Source organism: Tripterygium wilfordii, chromosome 18 (assembly GCF_013401445.1).
Source record: "Tripterygium wilfordii isolate XIE 37 chromosome 18, ASM1340144v1, whole genome shotgun sequence".
Taxonomy (NCBI): domain Eukaryota; kingdom Viridiplantae; phylum Streptophyta; class Magnoliopsida; order Celastrales; family Celastraceae; genus Tripterygium; species Tripterygium wilfordii.
Genome location: NC_052249.1, coordinates 12616481 through 12636680, shown reverse-complemented (window position 1 = coordinate 12636680; position 20200 = coordinate 12616481). Strand labels below are relative to the sequence as shown.

At 38.4% G+C, this 20200-nt stretch overlaps 3 protein-coding genes, 1 non-coding gene and 1 pseudogene across 6 annotated transcripts; 3 read left to right on the top strand and 2 right to left on the bottom strand.

Moving 5' to 3' along the window:
• The first annotated feature begins 1724 nt into the window (after nt 1–1724).
• Nucleotides 1725–4494, top strand: LOC119984111 (annotated as a pseudogene).
• LOC119984917 lies at nt 3163–3308 on the top strand. Its single transcript, XR_005465015.1, has one exon. It is a non-coding gene; the product is annotated as a small nucleolar RNA snoR143 (small nucleolar RNA).
• LOC119984108 (heat shock protein 83-like) lies at nt 4409–7559 on the bottom strand. Its single transcript, XM_038827902.1, has 4 exons — nt 7247–7559; nt 6689–6830; nt 6239–6519; nt 4409–6149 (listed from the first exon to the last, which is right to left on the bottom strand). Exons 1-4 carry the CDS (start codon nt 7382–7384, stop codon nt 4593–4595), a joined length of 2118 nt encoding a protein of 705 aa, XP_038683830.1. The 5' UTR covers nt 7385–7559; the 3' UTR covers nt 4409–4592.
• Nucleotides 7560–11322: 3763 nt separating this feature from the next.
• LOC119983767 (beta-carotene hydroxylase 2, chloroplastic-like) lies at nt 11323–13421 on the top strand. Its single transcript, XM_038827495.1, has 7 exons — nt 11323–11858; nt 11946–12005; nt 12100–12171; nt 12267–12401; nt 12519–12644; nt 12771–12827; nt 13138–13421. Exons 1-7 carry the CDS (start codon nt 11463–11465, stop codon nt 13210–13212), a joined length of 921 nt encoding a protein of 306 aa, XP_038683423.1. The 5' UTR covers nt 11323–11462; the 3' UTR covers nt 13213–13421.
• Nucleotides 13422–17795: 4374 nt separating this feature from the next.
• On the bottom strand, nt 17796–20171 carry LOC119984025 (putative septum site-determining protein minD homolog, chloroplastic). Of its 3 annotated transcripts, none has more exons than XM_038827777.1 (2): nt 19022–20171; nt 17796–18035 (listed from the first exon to the last, which is right to left on the bottom strand). In XM_038827777.1, the coding sequence occupies exon 1, from the start codon at nt 20016–20018 to the stop codon at nt 19044–19046; it is 975 nt and encodes a 324-aa protein (XP_038683705.1). In that variant the 5' UTR covers nt 20019–20171; the 3' UTR covers nt 17796–18035; nt 19022–19043. The 3 variants fall into 3 exon arrangements, with proteins under 3 accessions (XP_038683705.1, XP_038683706.1, XP_038683707.1); XM_038827778.1 differs by lacking the exon at nt 17796–18035 and adding an exon at nt 18203–18519; XM_038827779.1 differs by lacking the exon at nt 17796–18035 and adding an exon at nt 18479–18497.
• Nucleotides 20172–20200: the final 29 nt, after the last annotated feature.

The window sequence follows — 20200 nt, the reverse complement described above, 5'->3', positions numbered from 1 at the left end:
ATAAGCATAAAGCTAGACTGGTGGTGAAGGGTTATGCACAGCAAGCTGGAGTAGATTATTCTGCTACTTTTGCTCCAGTTGCTAGGCATGACACAGTGAGATTGATCATTGCCTTGGCAGCTTACTCTGGGTGGAAAATTTATCATCTAGATGTTAAGTCGGCTTTTCTAAATGGTGTATTGGAGGAGGAGATCTATGTTGATCAACCTGAAGGTTTTGTGATTGTTGGAAAGGAAAATATGATTTACAGGCTTAACAAAGCTCTTTATGGCCTTAAACAGGCACCAAGAGCTTGGTATAGTAGAATTGATGCTTTTCTCCTTCATCATGGTTTCAAGAGGAGTGAGAATGAGCCCACTTTGTATGTTAAAAGTGGCAATGAACACTTGATTGTGTCACTATATGTGGATGATTTTTTGGTTACTGGAAGTGATCCAAAGTCTGTGGAGTTTTTCAAATCTCAAATGCAGCAAGAATTTGAGATGTCTAGTCTTGGTGAAATGAAGTACTTTCTTGGCATGGAGGTACTCCAGGACAACTCAGGTATCTTTCTTTCTCAAAAAAAATATGCACTTGATCTTTTAAAGAAGTTTAAAATGGATAAATGTAAATATGTGATTACTCCTCTGGTTTTGAATGAGAAATTGACTCTGGATGATGGTGAAGAGAAAACAGATGCATCAGTATACAGAAGTCTTGTGGGAAGTTTATTGTATCTAACAGCAACTAGACCAGACCTTATGTTTGCTGCTAGTTTGCTGTCTAGGTTCATGAGTGCTCCTAGTCATAAACACTTGGGAGCTGCAAAAAGGGTTTTAAGATACCTGAGAGGAACATTTGATTATGGTATTTGTTTTATGAAGAATGAAGGTGGAGTTCTTGAAGGTTTTGTTGACAGTGATTGGGCTGGTAGTATATCAGACTTCAAGAGCACCACTGGATTTGTATTTTCTTTTGGCTCAGGTGTAATGTCATGGAACTCTAAGAAGCAAGAAGTAATTGCACAGTCCACAGCAGAAGCAGAATATGTTGCTGCTGCTGCTGCTTCAAATCATTGTCTATGGCTAAGAAAACTTCTTGCTGACTTGGGGTTTACTCAAGATGAAGCCACTGTAATCAAGTGTGACAACAAATCTGCTATAGCCATTGCAGATAACCCTGTCCAGCATGGCAGGACAAAGCACATGAATGTGAAGTTCCATGCAGTACGTGAAGCTCAAAAGAATGGTGAAGTTCAACTTGAATTTTGCAGGTCTGAAGGGAATTTGGCAGATATCTTTACAAAGGCTTTACCAAGAGGGAAATTTGAAATTTTCAGAGCAATGCTTGGTGTCTCTAAACTGCAACTCAAGGAGGAGTGTTAGGAACTGTGTTTGGTTTAGAGACTAAGTATTTAAGTTGTTTTGTCTTAGACTTGTTGACTAATGTAATGTTATTTTTATATTTTTGTGTTGGATGGTTGTGATCTTGCCACTTGTATGGCTGGATGTATTTTTGTTATGTAAAAAGCTAGAGCTTCTCTTTTGTAAGAGATTAGCTCGGTGATGTAAAAAGCATACAAGAAAAAAGTGTTTTCGAGTGTCTTCTTCTCTACTACTGCAGAAAAGAGAAGTGTGTGTTTTGCTGTTCTGTCAAGGTTAAATTGCAGCTACCTAGCTTGGTTTCTTGGATTCTGGATCCTAACAAACTATCCTCTTGCATCTGTGAATTTGTTACCAGATTATTCCGGAGAAGAACCGGAGAGAAATCTCCAAGTACCTCTTTCAAAGTTCCAGTCTTCTCGCATATATGTGTTGATTTGCCTTTCATTTTTCTGTTTCCGTAAAAAAAAATGAATCTTGAATCTTGCGTGGTTTTGGATATTAGGAAGATTTAGAAGGAACACCTGAAACTTACGGTTACGTCTTTAAGCAGACGAACAACAGCTCTCTTCTTTGCAATTGAGATAAATATAATGGTTTATCATTTGGATTCTGATCTACCATGGATTTCGTATTTAAATCGATGTGAATGAACGAAACTAGTTTCGAATCGATGAAGGTATCTTTTCCTGCATATTATTTGTTTTTTGTTTTTTTTTGGTCTCTGTTCTTTTGGTTGTGCTATGCACTGGGCTGCGAAGATCTAAAACATGTTAGTTGGATTGTATTATCTTGCATTCTTTGTGGTGTTGCCGGACACAGGCTAACATAAGTATCTGTGCTGTTATTATCATTTTCCTTGCTGCTATAGTTCTTTGTTTGACATGAATTTCTTTGGACTGTACAGAGGGAGTGTTGTATGCAAAGAAGGATTTCAACCTTCCAAAGCATCCAGAGATTGATGTGCCCAACCTTCAGGTGATTAAGTTGATGCAGAGCTTCAAGTCCAAGGAGTATGTCTGTGAGACGTTTGCATGGATGCATTACTATTGGTATCTTACAAATGATGGGATTGAGTTTTTGAGGACTTACCGCAATCTTCCATCCGAAATTGTCCCTGCCACTTTGAAGAAGCCTGCGAAACCTGTGGGTCGCCCCATGGGAGGACCTCCTGGTGATAGGCCACGGTAATATACTTTTTAAAGATATTCATGACTTAACTCGTGAGATGGTATTCTTTTCATGTGTTCATTTTCCTCTTCTTTGCTTGATAAGCTTTGAGGGAGACCGCCCCAGGTTTGGCGACTGAGATGGGTATCGTGGAGGCCCAAGGGGAGGTGATCTTGGTGGTGAAAAGGCAGGAGCGCCAGCTGACTACCAGCCTGCATTCAGGGTAATGCCATAAAAATACATGTCTAAATGGATGCAATTGCAGTTTTTCTACAAGGATTATCGATTTCATGATGAATGTTATTACTTTTGTGTAAAATTATTTTAAGGTTATTTATAATTAAGGAAACCTTCTATACCAATGCTGAAAATAGCTATTTGTGTTTGTGTGTGTTATACTAATCTGCACCATTGGAGGATGGAGGTATAGTACCTTCATTATGCACTTTATGTTGTAGGCCTCTCTAGTTCTGTAGCTGGTGTGGTCTTGAATGAGGGTGCATAAATTAAGGCTCTTTATTCAGCTGTGGTCAGACAACTGTGAGACCAGTTCCATTGGTAGATGGCTCATAATGCTGTTGACCTACTAATTCCATCCTACATTTATTAGTATCTGTGTCCAACCTTGATTATGCATTTCGCGTATCATAGGCTCTCCAATTTATTTGGTGTATCCTTTAGCGAGAGTGCATAAATGAAGGCTGTTTATTCAGCAGTGGCCAGACAACCACGAGATGGATCCACTGATGAATTGCCTACTAATTTCATCTTACATTTCTTTTATATAAATAATGCTACTGTGTTTTGGTTACCCAACTTGATGGAATTTATTAAGTATAATAATACGTAAGTATTTTTTTAATCGTTGGCCTATTACCATCTGTCACCATACAATCAAACACAAGATATGTATAGCTCCTCTGGTGTGATAGGAGTGATTTTTCAATTAGTTGTATTTTACACTGTTTCTTATTGACTCGAGTAGTTCATTAGGTGGGAGAATGTTTTGTACTTGCTATCACTTCCTCTTTCTTTTCTCATTTTCTCTCTCTCCCCACTTATTTCCTAGCTTTTGAATTTTGCTGTTTGTGTCCCCCAATTAAATGAGTCATGAAGGGTTGCAATAAGCATTTGCTCATTCATATATTGGTCTTTTAATCTTATAGGGTTCTGGAGGAAGGCCTGGATTTGGTCGTGGCGGTGGTGGTTATGGCGCTGCTCCATCAGGCTCAGGGTTTTAAAGGCTTTTGTTGGCAATGTGAAGATCATAGTTTCCTCATATTTGGCAGTTTAGAATATTAGCAACTGTCAACCTTTTTGAGTTCCCTTTGGAAAAGTAGACTTCGAGATCCATTATAACAGGTAGTTTTTTGGGATTTTCTGGTATTGGAAGAATTAGCATTACCTACTACAGAAGCAAATTTTGACATTTTTTTCTTTGTAACAGCGGCATTTTCTAGAAGAACTCAATGGTCCGTCTCATCTGTATCAGCATTGATGATCTCCAAGGTTACCTGTGATGATTAATGGTGGATATTTCCTTTTTGGATGGTTTTACTGGCAATTAAAACAATGCATTCAAGATATTATAGAAATCAAAATCCCTATTGTTTGTTGCATGTTTTTTTTCGCTTGAATTTTGCCCTTCATGTTTCTAAAAATAGAACTTGAAATATGCATCATAGAGTTTAAGCCTTCTTGCCACCCATTAGCCTTTGTTATTTTGTTAACTATGCTTACTGAATACTAGTTATACAGGATGTATTGGTTCCTTTAGTGGCTACTAAGGCCGACTAATTAGCTTCGAGTTTAGTTAGATTGACGAACTTTTTCAGAAGTACTTTCAGCAATTCTATAAAAGACATCAACAGCTTGACTTTTGAGTAAATAGTTGTGTTATTCTAATAGGCTTTTTAAAAGTTGCAGACCACAGAGCCCACAAGAACCAAAAAAAAAAAAAAAACGAGACTCGACAGACAGAAGACTCCCAGGGATATTCTTAAAAAGACTACCAACTATCCACAACTCGGACACTGAACTCCTACATGTAAAGCATCAAATTTAATCAACCTCCTCCATCTTGCTCTCCTCAGCATCATCATCCTCCGGAGCAGGCATTTCAACATCTTCACCAGCATTCTCATCCTCGTCAATGCTTAGACCCAGTTTAAGCATCCTGTGAATCCTAGCAGCAAATGTGTTTGGATCATCAAGGCTGAACCCAGAGGTCAAAAGGGCAGTCTCAAAGAGCAGCATCACAAGATCTTTCACAGACTTATCGTTCTTGTCGGCCTCGGCTCTCTTCCTCAATTCTTCCATAATGCCATTGTCAGGGTTAATTTCCATAGTCTTCTTGCTGGACATGTAAGAGCTCATGCTACTGTCTCTCAGTGCCTGAGCCTTCATTATCCTTTCCATGTTTGCTGTCCAGCCATACTCGCCGGTCACCAAACAGCAAGGAGAGTCAACAATCCTGTCGGAGATAACAACCTTCTCCACCTTGTCTCCCAGAATATCCTTGATGACCTTGCAGAGGTTCTCAAAGGACTGCCTTTTCTCTTCCCTTTTCTTCTTCTCTTCTTCAGTCTCATCATCAAGCTTCAATCCCTCCTTTGTGGCAGACACTAACTTCTTTCCATCATACTCCTTTAACTGTCCAACAGCGTACTCATCAATGGCATCAACCATGAAAAGTACTTCGTGGCCCTTCTTCTTGAGTCTCTCCAGGAAGGGAGAGTTTTCCACAGCCTTTCTGCTTTCACCAGTAATATAGTAGATGTCTTTCTGGCCCTGCTTCATCCTGGTTACATAGTCCTTCAAGCGTGTCAATTCCTCACCACTTTTAGTGGAATAGTACCGCAGAAGGTCAGCCAATTTCGCTCTGTTCTGGCTGTCTTCATGAATTCCCAACTTCAAATTCTTAGAGAAAGCCTCATAAAACTTGTTGTAGTCATCCTTGTTCTCAGCAATTTCATTGAACATTTCAATGCATTTCTTGACAAGGTTCTTCGTGATTACCTTCAGGATCTTGTTCTGTTGCAATGTCTCACGAGAGATGTTCAGTGGCAAATCTTCAGAATCAACAACACCCTTGACAAATCCCAGGTACTCAGGAATCAGCTCTTCGCAGTTATCCATAATGAAGACTCTTCTGACATAGAGCTTGATGTTGTTCATCTTCTTGCGGGTGTCAAACAGATCAAATGGAGCCCTCTTTGGAACAAAGAGTATTGCCTTGAATTCAAGCTGACCTTCCACAGAGAAGTGCTTAACGGCAAGGTGCTCTTCCCAGTCATTGGTCAAGCTCTTGTAGAAAGAGGCATATTCCTCCTTGGTAATCTCCTCAGGTTTGCGTAGCCAGATGGGCTTCTGCTTGTTGATGAGCTCCCACTCATGAGACACCTCCTTGATCTTCTTCTTCGTGGATTTAGTTTCCTTCTCCTCATCGACCTCCTCAACATCCCCTTCCTCTTCCTTCTTCTCCTTGGGTTCATCATGGTCGTCATCACTGATTTCCTTCTCAGTTGTTTTCTCAGTCCAGAGATAGATTGGGTAGCTAATGAATTCAGAATGCTTCTTCACAAGGTCCTTGATCCTCCTCTCCTCCAAGTACTCCAGCTGCATCAAAAGTCACAACAACGTATCAGTAACTCATACAACGCATTATTAATGAACTGCACAAAATCACTTATCATCTAGCAGCTTACCTGGTCTTCCTTGAGGAAAAGAGTCATTTTTGTTCCCCTGCCAAGCTGCTCACCATTAACATCCCTTGTAATAGTGAAGGAACCACCAGCTTGGGATTCCCAGATGTATTGTTCATCGTCATTGTGTTTGGAGGTCACAACCACCTTCTCAGCAACAAGGTAGGCAGAGTAAAAACCAACACCGAATTGACCAATCATGCTCACATCAGCTCCTGCCTGCAATGCCTCCATGAATTCCTTGGTACCAGATCTCGCAATGGTTCCCAAATTATTCACCAAATCTGAAATAAATGAAGGACAATTCCGCATGGATTATATTTGGATTTCAAGCTAAAGAAATGCCTCATATTAAGCAAAATTATTAGACTTTAATTGCCCTGCCAAACAAATCCTCTGCAACCAAACTGGCTTGAAGCACAAACACAAAGGGACTACAGTCAATGTATTTACCTGCTTTGGTCATGCCAATACCACTGTCAATAATAGAAAGGGTCTTGTTAGTCTTGTCAGGGACGATCCTGATGAATAGCTCTGGTTGGGCATCGAGCTTGCTCTTATCTGTAAGGCTCTCGAACCGAATTTTGTCCAATGCCTGCAACAAAACCAGGTTAATCAAACTCAAACCAATTTCTCGTCCGACACCACTACATACTCGGATACACGCAAGTCTGATAAACAATCCACTAACATACAGGAAGAACTAATTGTTCCTTTTATACTTTCCAGGAAAAAAGGTTTTTTTGTTGTTTCAATTTCATTGATCACCCGGCTATTAATCTAGAAAAATTAACTATCAAACTTTCAATTAGAAATACGTTCATTATACTTTCTAATGTCCAAGGATTTAAACACTATCAAATCAAATTAAGCAAATACAACAGGATTCCAGATAGATTATCAAAATAAAATTCCCTATTCCAGATAGATTATCTAAAGAAAATTTACTCAAACAAAAGACCAAAAACAATTTAAAATACAGAATACCATAGAGACGTATTATAAACATACATCAGAGGCATTGCTGATTAGCTCGCGAAGAAAAATCTCCTTGTTACTGTAGAATGTATTGATGATCAGACTCAAAAGCTGGTTGATCTCAGCCTGGAAGGCAAAGGTCTCGGCATCAGCCATCTGAACATCCGCCATCACTCCTTACACCACACAGGAAAGCAGAACGCAAGAGAACGAATGCCTTTTAGAAAGCAGAGCACGCAAGAGAATAACTAAGCTGATCTGAGAGGGTAACAATTGGAGGTACTTTATATGGTAGTTTAGAGCTTCTGGTCTCTTCTTCTCCTAAACTTGCGAAGTAGAGGGAGCGAGCGAGCGTGGTTCTGGATTGTTCTATGAAACGTCAACCTTTGGCTATTGGTATTGGAGCTGTGAATTGTGAGTGGAAACGGTGTCGTTCGACTTGTTGGCGCGTTTTCTACGTTGATCGAGCGGAGATTTGAAAACTTTTTGTGCTCGTGGGGATTCGAGAAAGCTCGGGCATCTGTCTTGGTCTCGAATGTTCCATTAACAATTACTTCAAAACCATGTTAAATCAAACTTTAAAAACGGCATATGAAATATGGTATCTGTTTGGTAATATGTTTGCACTACATTCAGCTGCACCTCAGTTTATAATACCACAGTTTTTTATGATACGTCAAACACTTTTACAGCAAAACTCACCTCACAGCACCACAGTTTTTTATCTTGCAGCACCTCACCTAAACTCACAGCACTCCCAAACGCTTACAATATATGTTGAATTGTTCCACGTAATCAAATTAAGTCAATTATTTTATTTTAGATTAATATACAATGTAAACGTTAAGTGATTTTATATTAATATTATTAGTCAGGTAATATAACAATAATTTTTTTTTATTAATAGAATATGATATTAGGAAATCTCATTCCTAATACTCAAACATGCATGAAACGTATGCTTGTATATTCGTCCATTAGTTCAATCAGATTTGTAATTATTGAAATAATTGTTGGAGACTCAAATGGTGAATATGCAAGCATGATAATTTACATGATGTTCTACATCTTCATGAATCTAGAAACTTTTGCTTGTATTGTATCATTTGATCTACGTATCAGAATTGATAACATTAGAGATTACGCATGATTATACACAAAAGATCCTTTTTTGGCTCTCTCTTTAGCCCTGTGTCTCTTATCCCCATGACATATTTATCTACTAGTAGGGTTTTTTTTTTTGGAAAATTCCATTCATTATTGTGTGGATAATAGGCACGACTATATTTATTGGTTTAAATAGGACTCCTCAATCTCATGAGCATGGTTTCTATGTATTATTATCTAATAGTAATCAATAAATAAATAACCCCTCACATGCGAAATTATAGAAGAATTGGAGGAAGAACTTGTGGAGGGTGGGAAGGGTAGAAGAATTGGAGGAGATGATAAAGCGAAAAACAAATTCCTATTAGTCTCAATGCATATATACCTGTTATAGATCAAATACCAGTGGCAATGGAAAGTTTTTGGAGTCATGGTGCTCAGAAAATCGATATTTCATTTGATTACTGTTATTATTTATAATACATGCATAATAAGATCGTCATCTCTAGGTATGCCTTAATTAATTACTAAGGAGATGCACTTGATAGAGGAATTGACTGCGAATTTATAGAGGATCTCAACCATATAAAATCCCATATCTTTGATACATGTTATTATTTTCATGCTTTCTCCTAGTCTTTGATAAACATTTTTCTTATTCAACTTTTGATTTTATTCTGATTTAATTTCCAACTTTGTAATATTATTTGATTATCAAAAATGCTAAATGACCCAACTTTTTTTAACCCAAGTTGTCCCAAGTCTAGGTGGCAGTGCCACATAATCATGCTGACATGGCTAATTTTTTTGAAAATCAAACTTCCCCCTTCTTTCTCCATTCTCTTTTGTTTAAAATTTGAAAATTCAAATATTCCCTCTTTTATTTCCCACTTTCATTTTTTCTCACACTTTCATTATTTCATCACATCTCATTTAATCACAAATAGACTAGTAAATCATTCATATTCACGAATTACATTGAAAATAATGGTATTACATTACTTTTTGTCTGTTAAGAAATGCAATTACATTGTTTATTTGTATACAGACATGTAATTACATTTTTTTTTTCACACAGACCTGCGATTACATTGTTTTCAAAACAATGTAAATTTCCACAATAAACAAATATAAGCTGCGGAAAAAAATAGTCCACAAACCAGACAAGAATAACAAGGTAAATACATTGTTTTAAAAGCATAATCATTCAAATGGTTGTAAACATATTGTTACATTGTGTTTCAAAACAGTGTAACTTTCAAATATGTAAAAACATGAGAACAAAATTACATTGTTGTTGGAGGTGGCTGAATGCTCGGATCGACGAATCACATTGTTTTTGAAACAATGCAATTTGCTCGGGTTGCCAGAATCCGGTAGCTATTTGGTCGAAAAATGGATGGGTAAGGTGCGTATCGACGCCTGGAGTCCGAATATGAGGTCGGTTGTGGGAGACGTCGCAAGAGATGGCCGGATCGACGCTATTTGTGCTATGGCGATCTCGTCATTTGAGAGTTTTTTTATGACAATACAGGCGGCGGTGGGTGGCGTGGAGTGTCGAAAAATGATGGTGGTGATCGTGCGCATCCGTTCGGTGGGTCGGCAGGTCCGATCGGTGGCTGGACGGAAGAGCTACAGTGGTGGTGGTGGTGCTTCGTGAGAGTGGGAGGGAGAGAAAGGAGAGAGAAAGAGAGGAAAGAGGAGAAAGAGAGAGAATGTGAGTGATTATATAGAGACAAAAGAGTGATGTGGCTGTTGATGTGGAATGCCATGTAGGATTGGGAGAAATTGGGATAAAATTTGTTGGGCCATTTAGCACTACCGTTTGATTGATTATTTATTGTTGTAGTTAACTCATGGACTTATGTTAAGAGTTTGGGCCCAAAGTTCGTCAAACTTCTATTCCGTCTCATAATGACCCCAAGCCCACATATTTGGGCCATTGGATCCTCACGTACTTTTTTGGCCCAGATTTGAACTTACATCAGAGAGTTCACATTTCTCCAGGTGTCACTCTGGACGGTTTGGGGCCTTACATGTGTCAAGAATGATTACAAATTATTGCATTCCACGTGGAAGGATTAGAATCTCCAAAAAGGCGCCGAAAGTAGCGATTATATGAATAGATACGTGGCACAATCTGAGGTCATGTGAAAGATAAGCGAAAATCCAAATAGACGAGGGGGTGCAATGCGATTCGCTGTCGATTGCTCCGCAATCCAGCAGCGGCCCAGCCGCCTTGCATTCTCCTATTACATTCCGACATCTGTCATTGTAGTCCGGCCCAGTCATGAACCTCCACTTCGATATCTTTTTTTACCATTCGCTGGTTCAATAATTACCTTATACCCTTCCATTGCCCTACATATCCATCAGTTCAAAGGTAATTAGCATCACTTTTCCTCACTGCAGATGTAAATATTTTTATTTATATTGAAACTCAGATCCTGCAAATGTTGGAAACCCCACATATAATAAATTGTTAAAATTTACTTTGTAGTTTTTTTTTTTTCATTATAGGAGAAGGGAATAAGGAGACTCGAACTTTAGATTTCTATGGAATACCACACATATAAGTGCTATGTGAACTACTCGTGGTTATCAAATTTACTTTGTAGTTGCGTCTTTAGAAATATGGTATTGATTAATATGAATTAACTATAGGGCATGAACTAAAATTCAGCAATCACCAAAATTTGGATATGCTATAATATTGTCAATTTTATGCCACTATCTAGATAAGGTATCATATTGTAAATGGATTCCTTATTTTTTTTTAAATGTTGTATTTAAAGAAAGTGGAATTACCAAGGTTCCTAAGGTCTATTTTGAAATATTCCAACTCAATAATATATTTTTGTTATAAGATATTTGTTTTAATTAAATTACAGAGTGCTATTCCTGTAATTTAAGAGAAAGGCAGTGGTGATTTCGTTTCGTTTCGAGCTTCCCCTGTTCGAAAACCAAATATCTAATTCCGAAAATATCCACGTACGGAAGAGATGGGGTGTTGATTCGTGCATTTAAGCTTCAGTTCTAAAGCCAGGCAGATAAAGTCGACCTCTCTCTCCGACTCTCAAGTTTTTACTCGTTGTCTTGCCTTGCTTTCTGCGTCAGACTTCGTGCTTCTCCACCTCCTCCCATGGCGGCTAGTCTCTTGGCCGCCACGGCCTCCGAATCCTTGCGGTTCCTTCATATCACCCATCTCCCCTTGAAACCCACCTTAACCCCAGTCTTCAGCCCTTCAATCCGCTTCCGGAACACAATTTTCAATAATATTTCCAAGAGACCAAGCTTAGCCATCTGTTTTGTGGTGGATGACAAGAAACAGAGCGACACCCAGATCGAGACTCAAAACGAGAAGGAAAAAAACTTGGAGCATTCCGTTGCCCAGATCTTGACTCCTCGCGTAGCTGAACGATTAGCTAGAAAGAAATCAGAGCGGTTCACTTATCTCGTCGCAGCGGTCATGTCCAGTTTTGGGATCACTTCCATGGCTGTCATGGCGGTTTATTCCAGGTTCGCTTGGCAAATGGAGGTACACAATCAATCAGCCTCTTTATAGAGTATCTATTTGTATACATGTATGTATGAGTGAATTGTAATTGTGTTTTCTTTTGTATAGGGCGGCGAGGTTCCTCTGTCTGAAATGTTTGGCACATTTGCCCTCTCTGTTGGTGCTGCCGTAAGTCTCAGTTTTGATTGCGAATTGAAACGTTACGATTGTGTTTTCGAAAATTGATTCTTGGAATTGAATTGGGTTGTCGCTTAATTTTCAGGTTGGTATGGAATTTTGGGCGCGATGGGCCCATAGAGCTCTCTGGCACGCCTCTTTGTGGGATATGCACGAGGTGCGTTTTCTGTTTGGCTCCTGTGAGAATATTTCTCAGTTGTTCAGTTTCTCATCAACCAAACTGTATTTTCTTTTTCTGGGTTTTTGTTGCAGTCTCACCATAAACCAAGAGAAGGCCCATTTGAACTAAACGATGTGTTCGCCATTATCAACGCTGTCCCAGCCATAGCTCTTCTCTCATATGGTTTCTTTCACAAAGGCCTTGTCCCCGGCTTGTGCTTTGGTGCTGTAAGTCTCGTTTTCCTTCTCCTATCTCTCCTCTTGTTAAATTAATTAAATCTTTTAATTAACGGTCTCATCATTCGTTAATACTGTTAAATAACCTTCCTTTTTGACTTGGGGCAGGGGCTTGGAATTACAGTGTTTGGTATGGCCTACATGTTTGTCCACGATGGTCTCGTTCACAAGAGATTCCCAGTGGGTCCCATTGCCAACGTGCCTTATTTCAGGAGAGTTGCTGCGGCCCACCAGGTAAATGAATCACGTATTATTGCTAATTTTTTACGACATTTTTTTTAAAAAAAAATTGTTTAAGTGTTTTTGGTGCGGTGGCCAACGGTATCTAACCGGCAAAGATTTTGTTGTTTTTGGATTTAGCTCCACCACTCGGACAAATTCAATGGTGTCCCATATGGGTTGTTTCTTGGGCCAAAGGTAGAGGCTTCTCTTAACTCTACACCTTTTTTTCAATTCTGCTAACAAATGCTCGTTAGTCAAATTTAATTTGCAATGCAAGAGATTAAACACATTAACACTTGAGTGATAACTTTGTTGGTGAATTTTTATGGAGCCAAATCATATGAATTCGAAGGTCTTGAGTTTGATTCCAACTTATAGTAATACACTTGTGGCCAAGAATTTGGCTTCGGCCTAATTTACATTGTCCTCATGTTGAAGTGTGCACTCCATTTAAAAATGTTTCGCAGTATTATAACTAATAATTAAATAATGTTTTGGGTTGCAGGAACTCGCAGAGGTGGGAGGAGTAGAAGAGTTAGAGAAGGAGATCAAGCGAAGAACCAAGTCATATAAGAGTTAGGATCGTTATACCAGTTTTGGACCAAATAACAGTGTAGAGAAACTATAAAGTAATTGGGCAATAAGAAAATTGATATTTGATTTTGGGAAAATTTTATTTATACACTGTAAAAGTGTTAAGTTTACACTACTTTCAGATTTTTTTTATTTAAATCTATATTCATGTATGAAATGTCTAATATGCCCTTAAATGAAAATTAATCAACACAACCATCCCGATTTTGTTCTTAATAATTAACACGATCGTCCAATTTTGTTATCAATAATCAATAGTACTATTCTGATTTTTGTAACAAAACACATCAAGATTGTACCATTTTTTAAACAAAAACGAAACTGGTGTTCTATGTTCATCTTTGAATTATGTTCTAGTGTTCCAAGTGTGAGGCTCCGTACTCCTTTCTTTGTAAAGTTCTTGTTGGATGTATCGGGTTCTAGATGATCTATGATACTATTGCATTTCAGAATTAAATCTCTTGTTGATTTGTGATCTAGTAGCTTCTTTTGTTGTAAAGCTTCTGCATTCTCGAGTGATTGTGATTCTGAAATTATTATACTGTTAGTCTTCCTGATGAACAGTGTTGTTGAGGTAATGATCCTATTCTACTACCTTAGAACCAACAATTTTCATTCGCCTTAGAACCAGCATGAAAAAAAAGACTCTCGACATGGGTTGAATTTGGATGTGAAGAAGGAATCAATTGCAAAATTTTTAATGAATTCATATTTCATATTTTATAAGTAAAATGTAATTTGGGCTAAATTTTGGGTGTAAGCTTAGAAAATTTTAGTGTAAACTTATAAGATTGGAGTAGGTGGTGTAAGCTTCGGAGTTTAATGGTGTGTAGATAAAATTTCTACTTTGATTTTGATTTTTGTTGAACTTTATAAGATAAGAAGATTTAGGGGGAAAAGCATTTGAAATTGGGTTGAAAATAATATTTCATCCTCTTGTTGTTGGGTTGTGTATTGAGTCAAATACAGAGAATGAGTGTGGTTGTAGCTCCCACATATATATGGTGTATGCTTGACGCTTGTAAAGACTTATACTGTTGAACAACAACAAAATTATTAAGACGAGGATTAGTTCCAGAAGTTACAATATGGTTGTGTAATCAATCTTCTCCTCTCAATCCAACTTATTTTTATACTAAATTCTTCGTCGTAATGATTAAGCTATACATACAAACATACATACATTCATAGGATAGGATAGGATAGGATGTCTCTAGTTGGGCATTGGGTCTACCGTCTACCCCTCAAAAAGGTCCCAATAAGCCGCTTTGCTTTTGCTTCTTACCAGGTATATCACTCCATACTGAACCTAGCCCTCCGAAGGGTCAAGCCACTCTTGGATGGGGATTTTATGAGAACGATACCATACAACCATACCACCATATTTCGTAATTGCCAAATATATAGCCGTGCACATAGTGGGTAGGCTCCATCTCACCATACACCTAGTAGGATGTTGATGTGACGAGAAAATTGAGTGTATCATATCTTGAAATATATTAGATCATGTTAATCAAACCTTTGATTGCTGGAAACAGCGATGAAGTATTCATAAATAGAGAATCGTAAAAAATAATAAGACCCATCATAGCTAAGGAGCGTTTTTCCACTATGAGCTAATTCCAAGCGAAGCCTAACAAGTTTGGTCGAAATCAATTTGATAGATAATCCGTTACGAGAAAAGTGGCAAATAAATTATTAAGACAATGCCTGAATGCCTTGGTTATTCTAATGAAATATAATTTATTTGATACACGGAAATGTTGCTTGCAAGTAAAGACGACAATACATTCCAGGCTCCAGCCTTGGAGAGTGTGATTGATATAGACACTAAGAAAAGCTCATCAAGAGTTGAGTGATGTTTTTTGCGTGTAAGCCAAATCCAAAGGGAAAAAAAAAAATACAAAGAAAGCTGTTTCTTTTGGAAGGTAATGCGACCACTTGCCATTATTGCCCAAAATAAGAAGAACAACCCAGAAGGCCCAGTTAAATTTTGTTCTGACCATTTCCAATAAAGCAAACACACATTATTGTGACTAGCTACTGACAGATATTGTTGTGTTTTTTACATAATAGCAATGGAATCAGAACCTAGCCTCCATGGTTAATTATGCATATTTTGACAGTTCAGAGGAATTTTTTTTTTAAGTGTGAAAATGGTCCATTTTACTCTTTTTTTGATTTTTGACATGAATTTAACCGATCGATCGATCGGTTATCTTTGATTAGCATTCGAGTTTTTTTTTTTTTTTAAATGTAATTTAAAAAAAAGACCGATAATTCGGTTATGATTATTTTCATTTAACACTAGTTTTTTTTTTTTTTTTGTCAAATAAGGCCACTAAGAGTAATACTTCATTTTTTTGGCTATTGAAATGTCTTAATTAACAAATTAATTCATTCTCTCAATGGCTCAAGCTATTGGGAAAACCAGTGATTTAATTAGCATGAAATCAACAACTGATCGTGAGTTCAAATACTTATTTGCACTAAGAACAGCTTGTGTAATGATTTTCTTTGTCAGATGACTCTCCTAAAAAAAATTGAAGTAATTATGAATGATTTTAGGTGAGTGCTAAGTTGCTAATCAATGACTCAATACATAATATAAATAAGAAACATAATTGATTGTGTTTACCAATCTAGAAACCGCTATATATATACATATATATATATAGTATTAACAAATTATTTTAGGCCCTTATTAGGGCTTAAGGTAATAGCCAATGGAATTGAACTAATCATACCATACTAAAAGTAGAATATGACTTTCCAATTGGATGACAGTATGTAACACAACCCAACCTCACTATGCTGTGTGTTTCCTCTTGAACCTTCCACCTTGCTTGGTCATGGGTTACGTCTAAACCCTCCACCAATCAACACCCACATTAATAAGAAAAAAATGTGATCTATCTATCTATCTTAGTGGCCCATATATGCACTTCACTTTTTAATTCAAATGGATCAACATGTACCTATCGTCATGACCTCCATCTTAGTAAAACATTCCACGTTGCTACTCACAATAATTTATTACAATTTTACAACATTAAATTAATCTATCTTCTTCGTTTGGTTTAAAAAGGTTGACAATATATTTTTTGAAAGCACCATTGGATATTATTTTTGATTTAATGTTGATTTTGACCTTAACCTAAAATATGCACATAATGTCGACACGAACCCTCCAATATGATTTCTTTTTGGGTGAAGTTGCTTTTCCATGTGTGTATATTTTAAGTAATCATGCGAATGCCAAACGTTTGGTACGATAATGGGATCAATAATGTATAGTGTTTTGTGTCGGTAGGTCCACTAAAGGAGGTTTTCCAATCTTTGGAAAGAATTACACACCTTTTAGTTGCCTTAAATCGCGTTAGTAACAAAGGCCATGGAAGATTACAACAACTAGAACATATTAGCCACGCGGATGCAAAGTCGCTTATATAGAGTAATTACTTCTTGTGTGTAGAACGAGAGTCATATTTACTCGAGAAACTAGTCAAGACAAAACCCCATATACCTGATTCGCTTAAGTCCCATGTAAGACTAACCCCTAAACTAACATGAAACTTTTTTTTTAAACGGAGAATTACATCAAACAAGGTTGGTTTTGGACAGTCGATATGGATTTAAACTCAAACCGTTAAACCCGTTTGCACAAAAATTTTTCACCTGACGATAAGATAAATTGGACAAAAACTCAATATGTGACCACAATGATATGACTCACAATGAAAATCGAACTCAATACAATGACTCCAAAGAGATTCACCCATAAACATGAACCCTATTACCTATACCATCTCTCCCATTCAGTTTCTGTCGTTCTTCGTCCTCATGAAACAATTTTATATAATGCGAGTAATTTGGTTTCAATTCAAAAGACTAGTCTACACGGTTTGTTACCGATTCAAATGGAAGTATGACGTACATGTCCAATGCTAGATCAAGACACGCCACAGCAAGCACAGTGAGAAGAAGCATATTTAATGATAAATTGAATGTTGATTTTACGTCAGCACTAGTATTTTATTGCCTTTTTTGGGTTCATTGTAACTGAAATAAGTGACAACCACTTTCATTATCTAGCAAATGGTTTCCATGTGTCGAAGGAAAGGATAGCATTACGACATCAACGAACTTTCTTCGCCTAAGTCCAAGTGCACAAGTGCTGCTGAAGGTGCGTGTTGGGCCCATGCCGGTCATTTGCCGTCCCCTTTTTGCACTTCAAAGGCGAAAGCCGTGCGCACGCATGCATTAGCAAGCCACGTGCATGTCTCTAGTTCGTCACTACTCACTAGTGTGTTTTACTTTTATGGGTCATATGACAAGTGTGTTAGACCCATGTTACTATTGCTTGGCCCACAACAAGGCCTATCGGGCCACAATCATGTTTGGGATCATTAGGCTTTAATGAAAAAGTGATGTACATAATTTGGGCCGGTTTATTCTGAAAAGCATCTTAGGAAAGTTTCACCCCCAGCCCATTATCAAATCAAGCTCATTCTCCGGAAAATCATATTGGAATGGAGTGATTAAATTTCTGGTGCAGTAACAAATCACTCAGAAATTCAGAATCATCTGCATTTGCAGTGGAAGAAAGTGACAGTCTCTGTTTCAACCATCTCATTTGCAACAAGTTTAATGTCAAAGAATCTTATATCTATCTAGGTGATAAGGTGATGTTACTACTACGGTTCCTAAGTTGCTCCCCAGAATTGCAAAAGAAAGTACAATGTCCTTCCAGAATAGTGGTATCCGAGCTATTCCGTGCTGCAGCTAGTCTTTGTGTCTACATTCAAGCTGCACATTCACCATAGCCTAGGTTAAGGTGGGGAGGATCCAAAGTAACATAATATAAGGGCCACGTAGTAGCACAGTTCATTAAAGTGGTATTAGAGTAAATCTCTACTCTACAAAACAATATCAGAATCATGTTATCATACACCATTCACAGCTACTGTTTCATCGCAGGGGGTAGTATATGACAGATTATGGTGCAGTTAAGCATACCGAATCTAGAACGCTTTGATATATATTCAAAGAGAGTGAAAATTGCCAGTCCGACAAGTAGGGCAATTGCAAGTATAGAAAAGCTTTGAGGGTGGGGGTAATATAAGAAGTTGACAAAGAAGTATCATCAGCACAAGTTTTTGCGCAATTGAGAGGATGATTCAGAAAACATAACTGGTATGGCCCTTTGCAATGCTTTATTGTTTTTCTTTCCACTCACGGCGAACCAACTTTCTCTTCAACAATGTTCTTCTGGATGTAATCAGGCCACCAACTGATTAACAACTAGGACATTATAATCTTAACGATCCAATATAATCGTTTGGGCGATCAACAATGATATAATAGACTCTACTATACTATGATCCCAAACCAAATTCCAGATTCAGTTCAAGTTGTTTCAATCTACAAATAGATCTCCACTTATATAGATGACAACATGCTAAATACATAAAAGCAAAACTCAGCAATGCCACTAAATGAAAGGCATGAACTTTGCAATTCAAATACTCAAAGATACAATTAAGACTTCTTTTCAAAGTGGGAAACTACACAGACCAATCTTTAACCACAAACAAGATTGCATTTGCAACGAAGCACAGAAATGCATCTAAGATAGTTTGCAGCTATTGCCATAGTTACTGAAAGGACAACAAAAAGGGTAAAGTTAACACCAGAAAATCTACTACCCAGCATAATCGCCCAAAAGAATCACTCACTGTACACAGCATCCAAAATTGACCACAAGCTTAAAGCCAAAGAGAACAGCTACTCACCTACATTGGCTTCACTCAATCTCTATCCACCGAAAAAGGAGAAAAACCCTCGTTTTTTGGGCTCCTCCTCGACCATTACAGCCTTCATACTGTCCTGCTCAACGAGCCTCCATGCTGACTGCTCAAACGCAAGCCCGGCCAAAGTTGGAGGCTTATTCAACACAAGAGGGTAACCTCTATTTGTACTCCTTATCACCTCTGAATCCTCTGGTATAACCCCAAGCAAAGCCAATCCCAGCATCTCCTGCACATCCAACACTGACATCATATCCTCCCCTTTGATCATATCCGTCCTTACTCGATTAACAATCATCTTTATATCCCTAATCCCATCGCATTCAAGCAACCCAATCACTCTATCAGCGTCACGCAAGGCTGTGATATCCGGCGTGGTAACTAACACGGCTTCATTAGCTGGTGTGATGGCAGTGATGAATCCGGCATCAATTCCGGCAGGGCAATCAATAAGGATGAAATCAGGGCAGCCCTCAGGTTTCTGTTTTAGTGCATCGACTAGCCAGACGAGGGCCTTGCCACCAAACCCTAGCGGGAGCTTCGAGCGGGGTTTGGAGATGCAGAGAAGCTCGAAGTTGGACCAACGCTTGTCACGGACGAGGGCCTGATCGAGGCGGCAATCTCCATTGAGGACCTCCACGACGGTGTAATTGACGCGGCTTTCAAGCCCAAGGAGGAGGTCGAGGTTGCGGAGGCCAACATCGGCGTCGATGGCAACAACAGAAAATCCAAGACGAGCGAGGGAGAGACCAATATTGGCAGTGGTGGTGGTCTTTCCAACGCCGCCTTTACCGGAGGTTATGACGACGACGCGAGGGGTCTCGCCCGCGAGCTGGGGCTTGCGGTTGTATTGGAGGAGAGACTGAATGGCGGTAGAGAAGCGAACTTTTGGCTTTAGGGTTCCGGGAGTGAAGGGTTTAAGCGTGCCTCGAGGGTCAAGGAAGGGCTTCGGGAGGGTCTGCAGAGAAAGCATTGCTGTCATTGCTTCAAAGGTCAGGGGAGGAAAGGAGGGGAACGGAGGAGCGTCATTTGCTTAGAAAAGAATTAAAACGCCTTTATTTTTTTTCTTTATTTCTGATTTTGTTTTCAGATCAAATGGGCAGAATTTGGGCTCAACTAACGGCCCAGTACTCTGCACGCTAGAACGTAAATAACTAAATAAGC

What these genes read in the sequence shown, in the direction of transcription:
- LOC119984108 (XM_038827902.1), bottom strand. Translation starts at nt 7,384, where the DNA reads ATGGCGGATGTTCAGATGGCTGATGCCGAGACCTTTGCCTTCCAGGCT. An exon ending in TATTGGCATGACCAAAGCAG is followed by an intron (nt 6,520 to 6,688) that starts GTAAATACATTG and finishes CATTTATTTCAG; the next exon opens with ATTTGGTGAATAATTTGGGA. An exon ending in TTTTCCTCAAGGAAGACCAG is followed by an intron (nt 6,150 to 6,238) that starts GTAAGCTGCTAG and finishes CTTTTGATGCAG; the next exon opens with CTGGAGTACTTGGAGGAGAG.
- LOC119983767 (XM_038827495.1), top strand. Translation starts at nt 11,463, where the DNA reads ATGGCGGCTAGTCTCTTGGCCGCCACGGCCTCCGAATCCTTGCGGTTC. An exon ending in GGTTCGCTTGGCAAATGGAG is followed by an intron (nt 11,859 to 11,945) that starts GTACACAATCAA and finishes TCTTTTGTATAG; the next exon opens with GGCGGCGAGGTTCCTCTGTC. An exon ending in GAGTTGCTGCGGCCCACCAG is followed by an intron (nt 12,645 to 12,770) that starts GTAAATGAATCA and finishes TTTTGGATTTAG; the next exon opens with CTCCACCACTCGGACAAATT.
- LOC119984025 (XM_038827777.1), bottom strand. Translation starts at nt 20,018, where the DNA reads ATGACAGCAATGCTTTCTCTGCAGACCCTCCCGAAGCCCTTCCTTGAC.